Source organism: Dipodomys merriami, unplaced genomic scaffold (genome assembly GCF_024711535.1).
Source record: "Dipodomys merriami isolate MVZ:Mamm:240054 unplaced genomic scaffold, mDipMer1.0.p SCAF_55, whole genome shotgun sequence".
NCBI classification, from domain to species: domain Eukaryota; kingdom Metazoa; phylum Chordata; class Mammalia; order Rodentia; family Heteromyidae; genus Dipodomys; species Dipodomys merriami.
The window spans coordinates 3,106,023-3,126,156 of NW_027206124.1; the positions used below are offsets into that span (position 1 = coordinate 3,106,023).

The following is a 20,134-nucleotide window of genomic DNA, read 5'->3' on the forward strand; positions in this document are numbered from 1 at the left end:
GAGGCTGGCCAATGTTGGGGAGCTCTTATTTAAGGGGTGCAAAGTTTCAGTCTGGGAAGCTGGAAAAATTCTGTGGCTGAATGACTTGATGTCCCTCAATGGTGACTTAAAAAAAAAAAAAAAGGTTAACAAAGCCCAGTGTGGTGATGTATGCCTGTAAGCCCAGCTATTTGGCAGGCAGAGGCAGGAAGCTCAGGGTTGAAAGGTAGTGGAGGAAAAAATTAGCCAGCTCCTAATCTCAAAAGCACAATATAGACAGAAGGGCGGGGTGGGGGGGACGGCTCAAGTGGTGCAGTATATATCGCTTGAGGTCATGAGTTCAGTCCCCAGGACTGACAAAAACAAAAGAGACTTGTTTATGTTACATATAGTTTGCCACAATCTTAAGAAATATATGACAGCCACTTTGGGAATGACAAATGAAGGGATAGAAATGTATACCTCATTTCCAGCAAAATAGAAATGAGTGTGTGTGTGTGTGTGTGTGTGTGTGCGTGTGTGTGTGTGTTTCCTTTATAGAGATGACAAAGCATCAGCAGAGAGGAATCAGGAGGAATTTGAAAGGACTCGGCTAGCTCTGGAGACTGCTGTTTGTCTAGCCTCTGGGGTTGGAGTCCTTCACATAGGAGAAAAGCAGATATTGCTTGTAACATTTTGAAAGGTCAGAACCACATGGAAGTCCAGCCTGCTGCCTAAATGCATGATAATAGCGAACTTAAAAATTAATTGCCAGGCCTCTCCTGGCGGCCGGGGTGTCAGTGCGCATGGAGGGCCTTTCACTGTCCGCCCTGATTCCTGGAGCCTCCTGTGCGTTCCGCCATTGTCTGGGACAACAATACATTTGCAATGGAAAATGTTCAGCTGGACACAAAGGAGACATCTTCTGAGCCCAGGAGGGAAGAAAGAGGCTGCTTGGCTGAGGGCAGGGAAGAGCCTGGGGATGCCCCCTCCGACTCCCACCCCCATACTGCCACCTCACCTTGGAACTTTCTGAACTAGATGGAAGCTTCTGAATGCAGAACCAACAGAGTAGGTAAAGCACTAACTAGGCAGGGCAATTGGGACTGCAGAGCTCCATGGAGCCGGAGTCTGCGTTTTGTGACCCCTGCTCTCCCAGCTACTCTTGAGGACGGTGCCACCCCTTCCCCAGGTTATCTGCTGGGACAGGTATAGCCTCGTGCACCCAGGGCCTGTCTGCCCAACGGTTGCATCTGTTCCATTCCACAGTGGTACCTGCCTCTTACCCAGGGGCCAAAGACTTTGATTTGATCCCAAGTGTGTATCTAGGAGACTTTGGGGGAAGTGCCAGTTTCATTCATTCATTCGTCTTGAGAATGGAAGCCATTTCTGTAGCCGTCTGGCTGGCTGGGTTTTGCTGCAGTGACTGCCCAGTCTATGGCAGTTGGCTTCCAGTCTCCTCCCCGCAGAATGCCAAAGTCACCAGGCCAGGGGACATGTGATTTATTACAGGCAGGCTTCACCTGCTTGTTTTAATGCACATGGGATAAAAAGTGCTCTCCACCTTATGCCAGAGAGGAGGAGAAGCAGTCATCTTTGGTGGCAGCCTTCATACCTACTTGAGACTTTCCCTGGAGACCTTTCGTTGGCTTGTTGTCAGGACAGACAGAGAATGGTGTATGATGCTCTTTGCAAACGATCAGGCCTGCTGCAAATGTCAATTAATGTAAAACACAAATGTAAAATACTAAGGTAGTATTGCTGTTGTCACAGGTGTTAGTAATGCATCTAGTCTTTCCCACCACTCCAAGGAGCAGCTGAAGTTGCGGGAGGGTCTCTTTCCCCCCACCCTCCCAGAGCAGAGCACAGGGAGCAGACTCCCACGCTGCGGCTACCCTGGCTGGGTTTGACTTCTGGTGTACTGATTAGCATTAGATTTTTTTTCTCCCTCTGCTGAATTTTCTATCATTATCCAATTCCAAAGCCACAGAAGCATCAGAATTCTAATAGACCTGGGCCCCAGAGCCTGATTGAGAACATGATGATGCCCAGACACAGATGCAAAGTGCTGGGCCTCTGGCTTGGGACACAAACACTGTGGGCTGTGAGCTGCCTAAGGAAGGATTCTGGGAAATCGCCCAGTGGTGGGGACCCATTTAAAAGAAAGACTTGTACAATCTCCCAAAGTTCCCAAATGTCTGTCACTAACCTCTATGCTTCTGAATGACACACACATTAACTATCCCTCCTTCCCTCTGTGTCCGTCCTTCCTTCCTTCCTTCCTTCCTTCCTTCCTTCCTTCCTTCCTTCCTTCCTTCCTTCCTTCCTCCTTCCTTCCCCCCTCTTTCCCTCTCTGTGTCTTTAGGACTCTGTCTGACTGTCTTTGCTCTAGCTCCTTCCTCTTCTCTCAGAGGAGGTAGAAGCATAATATACTTCTTGGATTCACCTTTGGCTTCAAGCAGACTTTTTTTTCGTTCCTTGTTATGGGGCTTGAACTCAGGGCCTGGATGCTGTTCCTGAGCTCTTTTGCTCAAGGCTAGTGCTCTACTACTTTGAGCCACAGTGCCACTTGTGTTTTTCTTTGATAGTTTATTGGAGATGCCCAGGCTGGCTTTAAACCATGATCCTCAGATCTCAGCCTCCTTGAGTAGCCAGGATTACAGGGGTGAGCCACCAGCTCCCAGCTCAGGCAGACTGCTTACTGGCTGTGTGTTCTTGGGCTATTCTTTAATCTCTCTGATCCTAGCTCCTTCAACATGGCATAGAAAACAGTGCCTTGCCCACAGGCCGAGTGTGTGATTCACTTCTTTTATTCTTTCTGCCCCCCCCTTCCTCCCTCGCATTGGGGCTGCTCTGGGGATGGCCCTGATTGATCTGCCTATCCCTGCACCTGGCACAGACTTTTTCAAGCCAGAAGCAGTGAGAGGCTGAGGCTGGGGGAGGAGCGGGCGGAGTGGCTCCACAGGGCTTTGGTGACAGCAGCGGAATAACAGGGCGGATTGTGAGAGAAAGCTCAGTCTGTGCTGTCTGATCACCAGCGCCCAGGGAAACACCGTCTTCCACCCTTTGGACTGAGCTTCCTGCCCTGACTCTACTTGGAGCGTGGGCCACGTAGACCTAGGACCCCAAGCATCATCCTCACGTAGGTGCTCACTGTCTGTGTCTGGCTCCCTTCTGGTGTGGGGTGGGTGGGATGCCCTTCTTCCCAAACCCCTCCCAGAAGGCCTGAACCCTGTTCCCTACCAGCTGGGCTGCCTGCTAGCCCAACACCTCCCTGCCCCAGGCTAGGTATCACATAGAACCACTCACCCCACGGCCTTGCTGACCACGGGGAAGAAAACACAGGCCATTAGGCAACATGAGATCTCAAAGCCCAGCCGCGCCCAGGTCTCTCCCTGCCTGACAGCATGCTGGCTCAGGACCTGCTCTGAAATGAACAAGAAGAGCCAGGGCTATTTTATACCCCAGATACTTAGCCTCTTGGATCTCGTGACACTCAGCCCCGAGGCTCAGAGGTGGCCAGTGTCTCCCAACCCTCAGCTCCTGCCGAGGGTGGCTTTCCTGGTGCTGCTTTCAGCAGGCATGTGCACGAAGCATGTGCACGGAGGGTGTGGGCCACGGTGCGTGGGATGTGGGATCTAGGTCACCCTAAAACCCAGGCGAAGGTCAGTGGTTGCCTTGGTCTGGAGGCTGAGCCGACGCTGCTGGCGTACAGTGGGTGACACCGCCGGCGGGGTTCCATCCCGGGTGTGATCTGGAGTGAGCTCATTTATGCAAAGGGCGTCCGGCTCTAGGTTGTCAAGAAGCAGCCAGCATGCAATGCAATGTAAAAATCAGCTGCCATTGTGGAAAATTGTAACGTGCCATGGAGGGATGTTGATGAAGAGAAGTTTCTAGAAGACAATGAAAAACAACAAGGGGAAGGAAGAGAGAGCAAACCAGAGGCACTGAAGACATCTCCAGGGGACAAGCTAGCCTTAAAAGAAAACCTGAGTAGAAGAAAGATGGGGACCTGGCCTGTAACTGACTTCTGAGTAGGTTGGTCCTGCCTCAGGACACTGAGCCTGATTGGCCTCTTGTGTTGTTTCTATCTCAGGGCCTTTGCACATGCCATCTTCTGCTCAGGATGCGGTTTCCTGGTACCTTTCCACGGCTAGCTTCTTCTTGTCATAGAATCTCAGACCAAAGTCTCTTCTTTAGAGGGGCCTTTCTTGATTAGTCAGTATTTTCTTGATTAGTTAGTATTTATTCTCTTCTCAATTCCTACTGCTGTCTGCAGTTTTCATTTCACGGTTTATTGTCTGTGCCCCCTATCTGGAATTGGAGGTCCCTGGGCACCAGAGACCTTGCTTATTTCATTCTGTGTTAGATTCCAAAAGCCTAGAATGCACCTGGCACAGATGAATCAAGTTCCACAGCATCTTCTTTGTTTTATCTCCTTTGCTATGTAACCTGAGATGGTCACAAACATCTCTTGAACACCAGCTCTATGCCAGACACGGCGCTGTCCTTTATGAAGTTGTCAATTTACTATGATGAAGTCTCTCTGTCTCTCTCCCTCCTTTTCCCTCTCCCCCATTCCTGCCTGTCTGCTTGTCTGTCTGTCTCCGTGCTGGGGGCGCCAGGGCAGTACACATGCTAAGCATGTGCATCAGCACTTCATTAGCTTTGTCTGCAGAGGAAAACGCAGCGTGTATCATTATTACCCGTGGCTCCAGGCATCGGCAGAAGGCTTTGGACCATTTCTCCTGTGGATAAGGGGGGACTACTGTACCCCTTCCAAGGAGATGTTAGGCTCCTGGCCACAGGTACCTCACAATGAGGGCTCCTTTGGAAGGAGGGTTTTTAGACTGCAATACAGCTCAGTTGTCCGGGTGAGCCCGCAGGCACCGTGACTGGCATTCTAATACAAAGGAGACACTGGGGGCGGGAGCCTGCCATGCCCAGAGGGTGAAAGGACACGGGGGAGGGGCAGGACTGGGGTTCGCAGCCATACTCGGCAGAGCAGGTTGCTGGCGACCACCAGGAGTGCAGGAGTGGGGCCGTAGCAGACTCCCTCCCGCAGCCTGGGCCTCCCAGGGAGCCAGTCCTGCCCACATCTCCACCTTTGACCCTGGACCTCCAGCTTCCAGAACTTCAAGGCCACACGTCTGGTATTTTGAGCCACTTGATTCCCAGCACTAGGGAGGCAACGCTGGTGGGAGCTTCGCTTTGCTGTCTGCTATGGGGGGATTGTCTCTGTCCTCTCAGCCAAGTGGAAGTCCTGCAGGAATCAGCTCACTCTCCATGCGAGGCTTTATTGACACTTCTGGAAACATTAGTTTTCCCACAGGAGGTGTCCTGCCTTCACCCCCAAGGAGCTGGGGGACGCTTCCATGCTCCTCGCCTCGTGTTTCCAGAGCCCTTGTGTCACCCATGGGAGCCATTCACGCTCCGTGTAGACAAGCGCCGTGGGCACCCGTCCAGCAGCTCTGCTCTGCCTAGCAGAGAGACAGAAGAGGGCGCAGCCGCAGGGAAGGACACAGGCCCGTGCCCACCCCTGTGCTTGGACAGCTGAAATTTTAACAAGTGGATTGACAGTTACTATTCACACATCTGTGTTTTGTTGTTTTGCCAAGTCCTGGGGCTTGAACTCAGGGCCAGGGCACTGTCCCTGAGCTTCATTTTGCTCAAGGCTAGCTCTCTACCATTTGAGCCACAGCACCACTTCTGGCCTTTTATGTGTATGTGCTACTGAGGAATCGAACCCAAGGCTTCATGCCTGCTAGGCAAGTACTCTACCTCTAAGCCACATTCCCAGCCCTAACATTATATTCTTAGTTCCCACTATTAGCATTAGAATGCATGGCAGAGTTCTCCAGGTCCTTAGCACAAGATGGCCACCATGTGAGAAGATTAAAGAACCACAAAGGTAGGGCTGGGAAGGTGGCTTAGTGGTAGAGTGCTTGCCTAGCATGCATGAAGCCTTGGGTTCGATTCCTCAGTAGCACCTACCAGGCCCCAGGCCCGAACAGGGTCACTGACTTCATTAGTCGAGGTTTTATGTGACAGAGGAGCCTTCAGATATGAAGACCCCTGCCACACAGGAAAACAGCCGGTTTTTACGCTTGGTTTTGATGGAGTGGACAGCGTTGTAGCAATGTGATCAGACAAAAAAGAAATCAGAATAATCTGATGTCAATAGACTTGGGGAGAGGCATGAAAACGTGGCGGCTGGCATTTCTCTGAGTGTCTGGGTGCCCTGCCCTCAAGGTCAAGGCTTCCTCCTTTCCCTCCAGGTACAGGGAAGGTCCACCCCCCCAAAAAAAACAGAAGTGGGGGAGGCAGGCCACAGACTCCCCCAAGGCCATCTTCACGGCCAGGCAGGGGAAGGACAGGGCTTTGTGGGGACAAGATGGGCCGTAGCCAAGAGGACACTGCAGTCAGAGAGGCATTTTGTCGCTGAGGACTTCCGAGTGCCACGCTTTGGGGTACTATCTTCTGATACCCCCTATTTCTCTGCTATGTGAGAATACAACAAGAAGTATTTGGGAACTGTGAGAAACACATTTCTTAGTAAGCCACCCAGTCTGCAGTACCTTGTTACAGCAGCCCAAATGTATCCCGTGGGAGTCCACCAGCCTTGCTCCTCAGAGCTGTGCGACCTCCAGCCCGTGGCCTCGCCTGTTTGAGCCGTGAGACAAAACAGATTTGTTCCAGTGCCCTGTGAAGGGCAGGAAGCGTAGCCCCAGGGCACAGCAGAGCGGGCAGTGGAAGGCTTTGGAGATAAACAACCAAAGCATCGCCAACTTGTGGGTTGCATTTCCCCTAGTAGCTTCCTAAAATACATTCAAAAGGAATTCCAAGCCCCAAGATGAGGCCTGGGCGGCTGATGTCCACCGCACAGTGGGTGGAAGTCTCTACTGCCTTTGCTCTGAGCCACACACCATTGCTGGCTCCAACTGGGACCAGGGAGTTAATGCGGTGGTCCCCTGAACACAGCAGTGACAATGTAAAGGCCAAACGAGGGTTCAGAGAGGTGCAGCGGGGGGCCCTGCAGAGTGAGTGGGGTGCAAACAGATCGGGTCACCTGGGACAGAGCCTGGCACGGGGGTGGGGGTGGGTCCAGAAGTGCAGGCGGCTTTGTTCAGATTTGCTGCCTTTGGGGAACCTGCGCTCCTCTGTGATGTCCCCCAGGCTGGGGGCCGCTGGGGCCCAACCCTGCCCGCCTGCCATCCGGAACGGCCTCCCAGGCCTGTGTGTCCATCAGCCACCCGGCAGCCGCACAGGGGTGCGCGTCACCTGAGGTCCCCCTCCCAGCAGAGGCCTCTGGCCGCATCTGTCATTGACTGGCGATTCTGACCTTGTGAGCTGGATAGAAAGGCTCGGCTGGACTCTCCGTCAGGCCCACGTGCTCTCCTGCTCTCTCCTCTCCTGAGGACAAAGCTTGGCCTGGCCTCTCGCTGTTCGGGATCCGGGTTTGTTTTCTTCCCTCTCAGTGGTTCTCTTTATCCTTGGAGTTTGTGCTTTTCAAGCTGTGTGTTGATGCTCGCACTTGGCTTAACCTGTGACTGTTTCTGGCTCACGTCTCGCTCTGGGCTTTGGCCTTGAGGTGGGGTGGAAGGTGCACAGGGGAATGGAATGAATGGCTGCTCCTTGGAGGTTGGCGTCCTCACAGGGACTCCACTCCCTGTGGCTGTGGGGGACCGCAAGCCCCCCATCAGCAGCACTTGAAGACGAGATTAACCCCTTAGGAACAGGGCTAAGTGTCCCCACTCTATTATTTTCCTTTTAAAATAACTTGTATTTTTTGTGCTGGTCTTGGGGCTTGAACTCAGGGCCTGAGTGCGATCCTGAGCTTTTTTTTTTTTTTTTTCCCTCAAGGCTAGCACTCTTACTACTTGAGCCCCAGCTCTACTTCCAGCTTTTCGGTAGTTAATTTGAGATAAGAGCCTCACAGACTTTTCTGGCAGGTTTTGAACTATGATCCTCAAATCTCAGTTTCCTAGATAGCTAGTATTACAGGCGAGAGCCACCGGCAGCTCCCTATTCTATTTGTTAAAATAAGTATGAATATACCACTGCTTTATGTAACTGGATTCCTTTGGTGTGTTGGCTATTTCAGGGCTGCTCTGTGTGTTTTTCAAGAACACATCACATGCTCCAGAGCCGAGCCCCAGCAGAGCGGGTCCCCAATTAAAATTAAACAGCCTGTGTGGCAACATGACATTCTCCCGGTTTAATTAGGTGGGAGAGAGAGAAATTGGGACAGTGTCTTCATTTCTAAACCAGTTCTTACAACACGCTACCCCACCCTGGCCTTCTAATTTGGGTCTTCACATGAAGGGAGGGTGGGGCGGGGGCTGAAGAAGTGGGTATGCAGGGGGCAGGCCATGCTTTAGAAACCTGGGCCCACAAAGAAAGCAGGTGCAGACAGGAGTGACCTGCCTGAGTGGGAGGTGACAAGAGGGTGTGTGGAAGGCAGAGTCCTGGCTCCTCCCCGGGCAGGGTGCCTGGCTGTGTGGCCCATCATCTGGAGCAGGGAGGGTCCCACACAAGGCTGGTCAGGGTTAAGGGCAAGGGCTGGCTTGGGACCCTTGGGCAGTCTGTGAGACAGTGCTCACCCTGTGCCTTGTGGGTAAGGCAGTGACATCAACACCTTCCTGGCAGAGTTGCTGAGAGGTTTGGAGAGGTGCTGGGACGTAGTCAGCACGTAAGGATCCATGGTGACTATTCGTAGACGGGAAGGCGGGAGCTCGTCTTGACTCATTCCGATCTCTCCACCCTCTTGTCCACTCTACACAGTCATAGTTTCCTGGGCACTTTTCCCTCCAGCTGTCAACTTCCATCTTTGCTCTCTCCACCCCTACTGCCTGCAGCTTACCTGGGACCAGGCTCCTGGTGCAGGGGCAGAGTCGTGACCCTGGGCAGAGTGTGGAGAGTGGGAGGAGTTAGAATGTGAAGCTAGGGTTGGCCAGGCACGTGGAAGAGATGGGGAAAGGAAGGAGACACTGAGGGGCGGAGCAGGCCAGCAAAACTTCCGACCCAGCTTCCCTTCTTTGGGGAAGTGCTAAGCCCATGGCAGATTCTAGAGCAAACCCACAGGAAGACCATCGGCCCTTGATTTGTCATGGGACATAAAACACAATACGTGTGGTGAGTGTAAGCCATTGCCCAATGTAGCAGTACTGGGGTGCAGTTTCTCCTCCAGCCCTCCCTTCCAATTGAACAATTCTGAGGGGCTCCCCAAAGCCAGGGCGGGGGGGAAGGGCCGCTCTCACCCGCAATCCTGGCTTTGCTACTTAGCAGCTGGGTGCCCTTTCTAAGACAGCACAAAGCTCAGAGCAGAATCTCCTAGCTGTTCTTCTAGCCATCTTCGCCCTCCTAATGTTGAGTCCCAGAGATAGTCCAAGGGGCCGCTACACCTCCAGCCAGTGCCTGCTGTTCTGCTCAATGCTCCCACATGACCCTCCCTCAGATTGAGGGGCCCACAGCCCATGGCTGGCCCTGGGTGGCTATCAGTGCATTTCAGCTGTAACCTGGGCCTGCTGCCAGCTGCGCTGGTCGCTACCACGAAGCCATACCTCACAGACTCGGATCGTGAACTTGCCTCCTCCAACTCTGCCCAAAAGCCACCAAACTGAAACCTTCACTGTCACCCTGGCAGGGGGAGACTCTCCAGGCCTCACCAGGGCTGGTCTGGCACGGGGCTCCAGTCAGCCATTCACTGTGTTGACAGAGGGATGTTCCTGTTCTTCCTGTGAGAACACAGCATGGGGACAGGGCAGGGCTTCACTGGCTCATGTTGAATATCTAGCACAGACAGGCTGTGGGTGGCGAGTGCCCCATGTCTGTGCGTGGCACTCGCTACTTCCTAACAGCTCTTTGGCCCTTGGAGTCAAAGGTTCTACTGTTGTGGTGACAATGGTGACAACCAGTGCAGCTCTAACCCCTTCCCCGGGGAGGCCCCGTTGTTCCCCTCTGTGAATTTACTTCCCTTACTTTAAAGGTGCTGACTGTCCCAGTTTCTTATAATTGAGCCTTCCAGACTGCTCTGGAGAAGGAGTTTCCTACCCCAAGTAGATGTTACCTAGACTCTAGTTGGGGTCCATCCTGCTGGACTCAGTCAGAGAAGCCTTTGTGAACAATAATCACCATCATGACTTTAAAATGCAGACTGGGAACCAGATGTGGTAGCTCATATCTGTAATCCCAGCTACTTGGGAGATCATAGGTAGGAGGACTGACACCCAAGGCCATCCTAGGCCAAAAAAAAATATTACCTGGAAAACAGAGCTGGTGTGTGTGTGTGTGTGTGTGTGTGTGTGTGTGTGTGTGTGTGTGTGTGTGTGTGTGTGTGTGTGTGTGTGTGTGTGTGTGTGTGTGTGTGTGTGTGTGTGTGTGTGTGTGTGTGTGTGTGTGTGTGTGTGTGTGTGTGTGTGTGTGTGTGTGTGTGTGTGTGTGTGTGTGTGTGTGTGTGCTGGTTAATTGGAGATAAGAGTCTTATGGACTTTTCTGCCCAGGCTGGCTTCAAATCAGGATCCTCAGATCTCAGCCTCCTGAGTAGTTAGGGTTACAGGCCTGAGCTACTAATTCTATTTTGATTGACTACATCAGAGATAGTAAATGTTTAACAATTGTTAAATTTGCCACCTGGTAAGTTGAGGCTTCTGATTTGCTAACCATGGCTTTTTACCACTTTGGTGATGTGCTGAGGGCTTTCCAATTAAATAACTGAATTATTCAGTACAGGAATGTTAATGATTGATTAGATTACTCACTGCATAATTTGAGACCTTGAGATGGACTCAGGGAACTCCAGTGCCCAAAGTGCCTGGGCATATAGCCTCAGTCCAGCCCTGCCGGCCGGTGTCTATCACATGGACCAGTAGTGTTATTAGATTTACTCTGCAGTCTGAGTTCTGTGTTACTTTCCCCTCCATCTAGAGGATTCTAGAGAAATATGTAATATGCAGTACAGGAGACAAGTTTTCAACCACAGCATAATTGAACACATAGGTTGTGATGTTTTATAATGGAATTTTACTGTTTGAATAGCTGCAAATGCCTGAAGCCATATTTCTGCAATAATTACCATATCTGTGAGAACTTTCTGCACCATCAGTGAGAAAACAGAATTCAAAATTACCAAACAAAATCATTTTGAAAACCGAGTTTCTTCTGAGCTAATTTACTCTTCCGAAACCTGCCTGCTGATAAAAGGTGGCACATCTATTCTGGCATAACAATAATGCACTTGGCCTCCTCAAATTACTTGGTGTTCTGCAAGAAATAAAGAAGTCTCTCAACTCCCCATCTCAGAACCCTTTTATCAGACCTCAGAATCCCCTCTAGGAAACATAAAGAAAAGCCTACTAGAAACAGTCTTCAGAATATCGAATATGTGATGGATTCACCGAGGCCTTCTGGTGTTCCCCTTCTCTCTAAAGCGAGGACACACCAGGGAAGGGGCTCCTTGCGTACTCTGGGGAAGCCACTGTCATGACCTGGTCATCTGATGAGAACATGAGACGCCTAGGTCTCAAAAATCTAAAAGTTTCTCTTAAAAATCAGTTTGTGAGTGAATTTTAGAAACCTTTCATCTCCGAACTCCTATGGCATTTAGTTTTCAACATGATCCATCATTTACTTGTCACTCTGCCTTTTTCTTTTAAGGAGTCTGAAAGGCCACCTAACCATCCCTGCAGCGTCTCTGTAATGTCGGAGGCTGAAGTGCTCTGGTTCCTCGGTGTACATGCAAACTCTCCTGTTTCCTGGCTCCCCCTGGACCCGCTGTCCTCTCCACCCACCAAGTTCTCTCTCCTCCCAAACTCTCTGCCTGGGTCTGTCCAGATTATCTTCCAGGATTCCATATGGGCTCCCCCCCCACCCCCCGCCCCGTGATGGGCAGCATTCCATGACTCCATGCAGAGTGGGTTGGAGCTCTCTACCAGGTTTTGCCTCACTATCCTGTGTCCTGCAAATCCAGAGGTGCTGGGCATGGCACTGCAGTGACCCCTCCCTCGCTCTGCCTTGCCACTGAGTGGCAGCTGAGACAGGGCACATTTATCTTGCTCATCCCAGCGCCCCTGATGTCTGGAAAATTGCTTTCTCAAAAAAGGGTGCTTCATAAATATTTAAAAAATGAGCACATGAGTAATTTGACAGTAACTAAACGGTAAAATGTTTTTATTTCTGCCTTACAATAGGATCCTCAAGTTCAAACTAGAATACTTAGGAGAATAACGTCTAATGAAGTATTTTTTAATCTGAGCTAATTGCGAAGTCAATCAGAATATACCCACTCTTCATTTAAGCCAAGTTTGTTCTACTCATTTAATAGAGTTGGCTAAATAGAAACTCAAATAAGTGCTTTTAATTACACTAATTAACAAATGGTTGCATTAAAACATATGAGCTATGTAGAACTAGTTAAAATATAAAGTGACTTTGTGCGCTCAGTAACCCAACAAATGAGGTGGTTCCCCAGAGGGGTAGGTTTTTGTTGTCCTCCTAAAGTGTGGGGTTCTCTGAGTGTCTCAGATGCCTGACACAGCACCTTTGTGGGAGGTAGAGGATGGGAGGGGTGGAGGAGCTGTGTCTGGGATTAACCTTTCATTCTCTATTCTTAGTGATGTACAACTAATTAGTTTAAAGACAGAAATAAAAAGGAGACACTGTGTCCTTCTACCATCTAACAATCTATTGGGGATGTTCCATATGAAGCAGGCCAGCAAAGGATGTGTCATCCTCCTCTAGCACTAGGTTTCACTCCATGAAGGACTTTATTTGCTTAATCTGTCATCTGTACATGATGACTCAGACTGCAGCTTAAAGTCAGTTCCTTCAACTTTCTCCAAATCCCAGGTCAAATCCTAGTGTCCTCGAAACCAGATTTGGACATTCTGAGGGACAATGTGAATATCTGTCCAGAGCCTCAAGACTAGCACTGGAGCACTGTGGAGACATTCATCAGATGTGCTTTCACTTTTCCTGTGTCTCAGGACCTGGCACACAGCTGTTGGTTCCCAAAAACATAGAGGAAAAAGAATCACAGGAACCACTTTTCCCTAAAAGCATTTGAGGAGCTGAACAAATCCCAATGCCCATCATTTAGATGGTGAGGGGTAAAAGGGACCAAAGTCACTCTTACACAGGCAGGAAGTCACAGACATGGCTCTACGGGATACTATAAAGAGGGAGACTGGAAGGGAGCCACTCCTGACAAGGACTTTCAGCCTGGGATTAACTGACCTGCGAGTTCTGAAGACCTTCAAGCCAGGATCTTGACTTACTTAGTCAGGGTGGTGGTATACTGGCACTCAGCAGAAACAAAGAACAAGTTCTTGTGTCATCCATACAAAGAATTTTTCTGATCTCATGACCAACATGCAATCAGACTCACTAGGAAATGTAACATCAAGAGCAGAGTTGATAGACAGCAAAAATAGACCCACGAAGACTCTGTGTTTGTTTATCAAAGGGTACAATATGTTTGGAAATTAGGAAATGTAGCTCAAGCCCTTTTCATGACAGGAATTACAATATGTCCTGAGCTAAAAATGGTGCAGCCACCTTGAAAAGGAATCTGGTAGTTCTCCAAAAATTTAATATGAGTTACTTTCTCAATGTGTTGTAAATAGTGTGTAGAAATTTAACAATGACATCTTCCCCCATAGCAGTGTAAGCTAAGAAAACAAAGGGAAAAAAATGTTACTTTCTGACCCAGGAATTCCATTCTTAGGAAGACCAAAGATACACATAAATGTGTATTCACATAAATGTCCACAACAGTGCTACTTCTCATAGGAAAAAGTGTGAACAGCCCCATGTCCACCAGTTGGTGGATAGCTAATGGCAGCGTGTATCTGCATGATGCATGTTATACAGCCATAAAAGGAAATGAAGTTCTGATGGAGTGCTACAACATGATGAGTGCTACCATTATTATGGTGGATGAAAGACACCAGACATAAAAAGCCACATATGATTACACTTACATGACACACTGTAAACAGTGAACTTGTGGTTCACACAGACTTGTAGGAGGGGGAACGAACCTGTGATACAGGTATAGGGTGTCTTTTTGTGGTGAGGATAAAGTTCTAGAATTAGTGGTGATGGCTTCTCAACCTTGTGAGTATACTACTCATCAAATTATATCACTTAAAAGGCATTTCATGGTATGTGATTTATATCTCAAACTTTAAAAAAACCTGTGGGATGCAGCTATGTAAGTAAACTATTCTTGATGGAATAATCTTTGGTTAATTTGCTATTCTTACTATATTTGCTATATTCTCAGTTATTCTTTCTTTCTTTTTTTTTTTTTTTTTGCGGGTCGTGGGCCTGAACTCTGGGCCTGGGCGCTGTCCCTCAGCTCTTCAGCTCAAGGCTAGCGCTCTACCACTTGAGCCACAGCACCACTTCCAGCTTTTTCCATTTATGTGGTGCTGAGGAATCGAACCCAGGGCCTCATGCATGCAAGGCAAGTGCTCTCCCACTGAGCAACCTTCCCAGTCCCTCTCAGTTATTCTTAATACAGATATGTTTGAAAGTATCTGCAAGAAAATTCACCTAGGAAAATCAATATAGATTTTAAAAGAGCCATGTAGAATTTTAGAAATAAAAACCAGAATAACAGAATTTAGAACATTCTGGGATGATTTAACAGTAAGTTAGACATAATTGAAGAGAGAATTAGTTAACTGGAATGTAGGTTGGAAACCATTTGCCATACATTCATGTGCTATGTTAAGTATTTGGTGGTGAAGTATGATGTCTACAACTTTCTTTCCTTTCTTTTTTCTTTTCTTTTCTTTTCCTTCCGTCCTTCCTTCCTCCCTCCCTCCTTACCCCTTGCCCTCTCTCTCTTTCTTTCTTTGTCAGTCATGGGGCCTGAACTCTGGGCCTGGGCACTGTCCCTCAGCTCTTCAGCTCAAGGCGAGAGCTCTAGCACTTGAGCCACAGCACCATTTCAGGCTTTTTCTATGTATGTGTTACTGAGGAATCCCAGGGCCTCATGCATGCAAGACAAGCACTCTACCACTGAGCCATCTTCCCAGCCCTGCAACTTACTTTCAATTAACTGGGCAAAACATTCTGCATATACCTTGACTCCAGTTTAGACGTCTCAAAATCAGCTTTCATACTCAGATATGTAAGCTTAACATGTCTTCTCAATTATTTAACAGACATCTGAGATTTCACAAACCCAAAGTGAACTCAAAATTTTCTCTACAGCTCAGTGAATCTTGTGTGTATGTGGTGTGTGTGTATATGTGCACTCGTGTATGTGCACATGTGTACAGAATTGTGCATTGCATAAGCATGCGTAGCACAGGAAGAGAAATAAAGCAAACATGGATAATTAACAACTGATGAGGTAGGTAAGGTGCATATGGACGTTTGATGCTCACTGTGCACCCTTGGCTCCCCAGAGCCCCACACTGTCATTAGCTCCAGCCTTAGCTTCCTGGCTCTTCAGCTTCCAATCTCTAGTTGTAACAGCCAAGGTCTCAGGCCTTCAATTTCTCTCCTCTATCATACTCACTTCTTTGGTGATTTTATTTGGCTCCACAACCTTAAGTAGCAACAAAACACTAACGTCCAACCTTCACTCCAGTTTAGCTCTCTCAAACTCAGCTTTCATACCCAGATCCTTATGCTTAACTAACACATATTCTTGGCTACTTAAAAGACATCTGAGATTTAATAAACCTTAAGTGGATTCAAAGTTTTCTCTACCTGCAGCCCTCTTCAGCTCTGTGAATTTCAGCAACATGAATTTCAGTTGTTCAACCCAAGACCTTGAATTCATCCTGGACTCAGTTACCCCTCTTTCACTCACCTTTTGTTCAGTCCATCAGTGAGTCCCTAGCACATCTCACCTTCAACATACCCACCCAATTCGAACTGCCATCAGTGGATATTACTTGAAACAGCTTCCTAAGTGGCTTCTTCACTCCCTGCCCTGCTCCATTCCCCAGACTCAACACTTGGAACATAAGCTGTAGCATGCTATTTTGTACCGTAAACCTGCCATCTTTTTTGTCTCACAGCCTGCCTTGTCCAGTTCCTCACTCGCATCCCTGCATCTTGTCCCTGTTTTCACATCTACAAATGACACCACTGCTCTGTCCCCTGCACTCCCAGAGTGTACTGCCCAGGACACTTTGCCAAGTATCTCGTTGTGGTTTCATGGTCTTTGTGCTGACAGGTTTTTCTATTTTTCTAGGAAACTCCTGCTTCAGTTATGCAGAGGGACCTGGGCACTAGCATGTTTTAAATGTTCCACTGCCCTTCAAAATGATCAGGGATTATTCTAGCTTTCAGTTGCTGACTGTTGATGGGAACATGGAGCCTGTCTATAGTACTACTCTCTCAGACAGCAATAACAGCCCAGGCTAGAGCTCAGGAACAATGCTGGTCTAGTGTGTGTGAGGCCTTGGTTTTGATCACCAGCACTGCACCATGTTGGGAACTGCTGGACTATAATCCCCAAATTAGGCCATTTTGTCCATAAATAATGGAGGCATTTCTATTTTAAAGGTTGTTTTAATGAATTAAAATATACACATAAGATGGAAAAATATCAAATCTGTTTTTTGAAAGAAACAAAGAAGGCAGCTGACGTGACTCTGCAATGTACAGTAACAATGGAAACCCCTGTCTCATGTCTTCCTTGTTTCAACTTAACTCCCAATATTGTGTGCCCTGAAAAGACTTCTTACCCTTGGTTTGCAGCCCCGAAACTTGCAAGTGAATGTGTGAAATACCCAGACTCCTAGGTCAGGCTGAGGCCTGCTGTGATGAAGCTTTCTGGCTGTGGCTATCAAGAGCTCTCAAATGGTTCTTTGCGATTTTAAATCAACAACTTTCATTAAGTGTTTAGACTATTTGGGGGTAAAGTATAGAACATGGAAGAATGAATTCTCTTGTTTCAAATAAACTAATATTGAAATCTGAAATTTTCAAAGGTGATTGAAAAACATAACACCCCCCAAATGAATCTGTTGACTTGAAAGATACTTAATAAACGTGACAAGGAACAATGAAACCATCACCTCTTTTCCCTCCATAGTAAGGGGAACCTATAAACGTGAACTTGTGGGCCTACATGAGTTCTATGAAAATGGCTACTGACATGACTAGGTTTGATCTAAGCTCCCCTCAGAAGACTGGGGGTCCGGGGAAGACTTGCTGGCCTGCGAGCTGTAGCCACCCATGCTTACCAGATGGCTGCTGATGACATTGAGCTCTTGTATCACCATGCTCAGATCCTCGTGGAGCCTCATCACCGCGCTTTTCACCTCCCCCAGCAGAGCTCCGATGGAGTTGCTTGCCTTGGGCCCCATGGGCAAGACCTGGCTTGTCTGAAAACTAAAAGAAGACATAGAAGGGATATGATCTGCAGTGGGGGTGGAGAACGCAACCCAGCTGTGGCTGGGAATCTGATTGGTCTTCTCTTTAGCCGAATCAGAATCATCTGGAAGAATTTCCTGCAGATTAAGGCTGTAATATTCTTTCTCATCAGAAGACACGGGGCTCCTGGGAGTGAGATGGTGGTCAGGCCTGCCTGCTTCCTCTCCATGCTTAAAGGAGGCCGAAGATGACTTCTGACGAGACACAGTCCAGAAGGAAGGCCTGGCTAAAATCGGTGGCAAGCAAGGAGCTGACGTCCTTGGAGGGGCTGAGTCAGGAGACGACACGGATAAAGTAGAAAAGGAAGATGTTCCCTCAGAGGTAGTTGAAACTAAAATGCATAAATTAGAAAGATTTATGTAACACACAAGTGAGAGTAATAGCTAGAATAATTTTATAATCTAAATGCCTATGTGGAAGGTCTCAATATAAACTACTTAGAATTGTAAATGTTAAATATTCATAATAAGCATTGAAAACAACCCAAAGCAGGAAATGGAGAAAATCTACAGATGTATTACGTATCAATAGTACCATGAAAGTAACTTAAAATAGAATTATCAATATTCATCTTGACTTCCAAGTCCTGCCCAATATATTTTTACATCACTGTAAACTTTATCCGAGAGAGAAAAGTATAAACTCCTCCTACTGACAGCTAGGACTTGGAGTTGGTAATAAAAGTAGGAAGTCTGATAAGCTGTAACTCAGTCTTTTTCCTCCTCTACCCTCAACAACTAACCACAAGTACTCAACAGTGAGTGAAATTAACCTTGTCCCCTTTGTGGTCAAATACAATCAATACTGAAGTGAAATTCATCTGAGATCCCCAACACTTTAGCATATAATAGAATGATTTTTCTTACCAAGAAATTATAGTTTATACTCTATTTTGAGGCTTAACAGTTGCTTGTTTAGATAAAGAACTCGAGATCAGAAATCCTTTTCTTTGAAGGCCAGATTTCATTGGTCCTCTTGTTCCTAGTTGTTAGAAACATTCTAATTTTAATTTGTTGTCTATCATCTGCTTTGTCTTTGAAGCATTAGAAGATTTTGAAGCTATGGCCTGGGGACTCTTTTTATTTACTAAAGTCATGTGAGAGTGGGACCTTGAAGCAGACAAGAACTTTCCTTCTGCTTCACATTTTCTTGAATGACTTATTTTATTCTTTCTATAGTTTCTCCCTCTTTTTTTTTTTTTTGGTCAGTACTGAGGTTTGAACTCTGGGCTTCATGCTCTACTGCTGAGTCATGCCTCTAGTCCTTTTTTGTGTCTTTTTTTTTTTTTTTTTTTTTAAGGTAAGGTCTTGCTTCCTGCATGGGTGTACACCTGGGCAGTGATCCCCCTACTTTAGGCTTCTAGAATGACAGGCATGTAACAACAGGTCCAGCTCTTGGTTGAGAAGGTATGTCTTGAACTGTTTTGCCTGAGCTGGGCTCAGCAGAATCGCAGCCCCCCACGCAGCTAGGATTACAAGCCTGAGTCACCAGTGCTTCCATTCTTTGTCTAATCTCTTGTTCAGAAGAGCTCCTGAACTAGTCTTCTAATTTTCCTACTTTTGCCCTTACATTTTCTCTACATTTGTCTCTTTGTTACCCTCCTTGGAGATTTTGTCAACTTTAGCTTCCACCGCTACCAGTGAGTTTTTCATTTTGCTATTATGTTTTTATTCTCCAAGAGCTTTTTTTCTTTTTGTTTGTTCTCTGAAATTCTTGTAACATCCTGTTCTTGTTTTATGGATATCTTGTTATTTCTTTTTATCTCTTCAAGGATATTACAGAGGGATTTGGGGTTGAGATGTAGCTCAGTGGAAAAACGATTGGCTAGCAAGTGCAACACCCTACACTTGAGCCCCAGTACCAAAAAAGAAGACCAAAAAATACAGCTGAAGAGAATGTTGCAAGTGCTTTCTTTTTGTGGTGTAATTTATTCCCTTGTGTTACTTTCCTTTGTTTTTGCCTCATTGGTCCATGTAAGGAGCTTCCCAGAGGTTTGGCACTCTATACCTGCTTATGACTGTGGAGCTGTGCAGGTAAGGGTTAGTTCTAAGAGCATGCTGGGAACCACTAATATGAGTATCTTCTGCTCTTTCTTTGGAGGCAGGTGAGGGGCTAAGAAGCATGGTTTTCCTGTCCATGCTGTGGGGTCAAGTTTGGCTGTGGTAAGCTGTGACGTTTGGTTTGCGTCTGATCACAGTATCTACAACTTCTGCTATCGGCCACGTTTTTCCCTTCAGAGACCTCCAAAGACTCTCCAGAAAACAAGCTTTCTGACCTTACCAGTTTGTAGTACTGGGAAGCTAATCAGGATAATTTCTCACCTCTTGGCAAGATGAAGTCCAAGTTGTTGTTGTTGTTGGTCGTGGGGCCTGAACTCTGGGCCTGGACCCTGTCCCTCAGCTCTTCAGCTCAAGGCTATCACTTTACCACTTGAGCCATAGCTCCACATCCAGCTTTTTCTGCTTATGTGGTGCTGAGGAATCGAACCCAGGGCCTCATGCATGCAAGGCAAGCACTCTACCACTGAGCCACCTTCCCAGCCCAAGTCCAAGGTTTTAACTGCTTTTCAAATAGGTGATTTCAAATTCTACTTAATACCTACTATGGCCTGAAAAGTTTTATCCTCACGTTGGAGGCCTTGCCCTCAGTATGGCTGTAAAGAGGTGGTAAAACCTTTAAGTGGGAGGTGATTAGGTCACTGGAGGTACTGCCTTGGGAAGGGATTAATGTAGTTCTCATAGGATTCAGTTGTTTAAAAAAAAAAAAAAAAGAG

At 47.5% G+C, this 20,134-nt stretch overlaps 1 protein-coding gene across 3 annotated transcripts in view; it reads right to left on the minus strand.

The window, feature by feature from the left end:
* Nucleotides 1–16,494: 16,494 nt before the first annotated feature.
* The window catches only part of Enthd1 (ENTH domain containing 1), a 98,604-nt gene continuing 94,964 nt past the window's right edge, over nt 16,495–20,134 (minus strand). For all 3 annotated transcript variants that reach the window (XM_069999590.1, XM_069999592.1, XM_069999589.1), the window contains one exon: nt 16,495–17,692. In XM_069999590.1, coding sequence (XP_069855691.1) covers nt 17,088–17,692 — 605 coding nt within the window. In that variant the 3' untranslated portion in view covers nt 16,495–17,087. The remainder of the gene's footprint in view (nt 17,693–20,134) is intronic.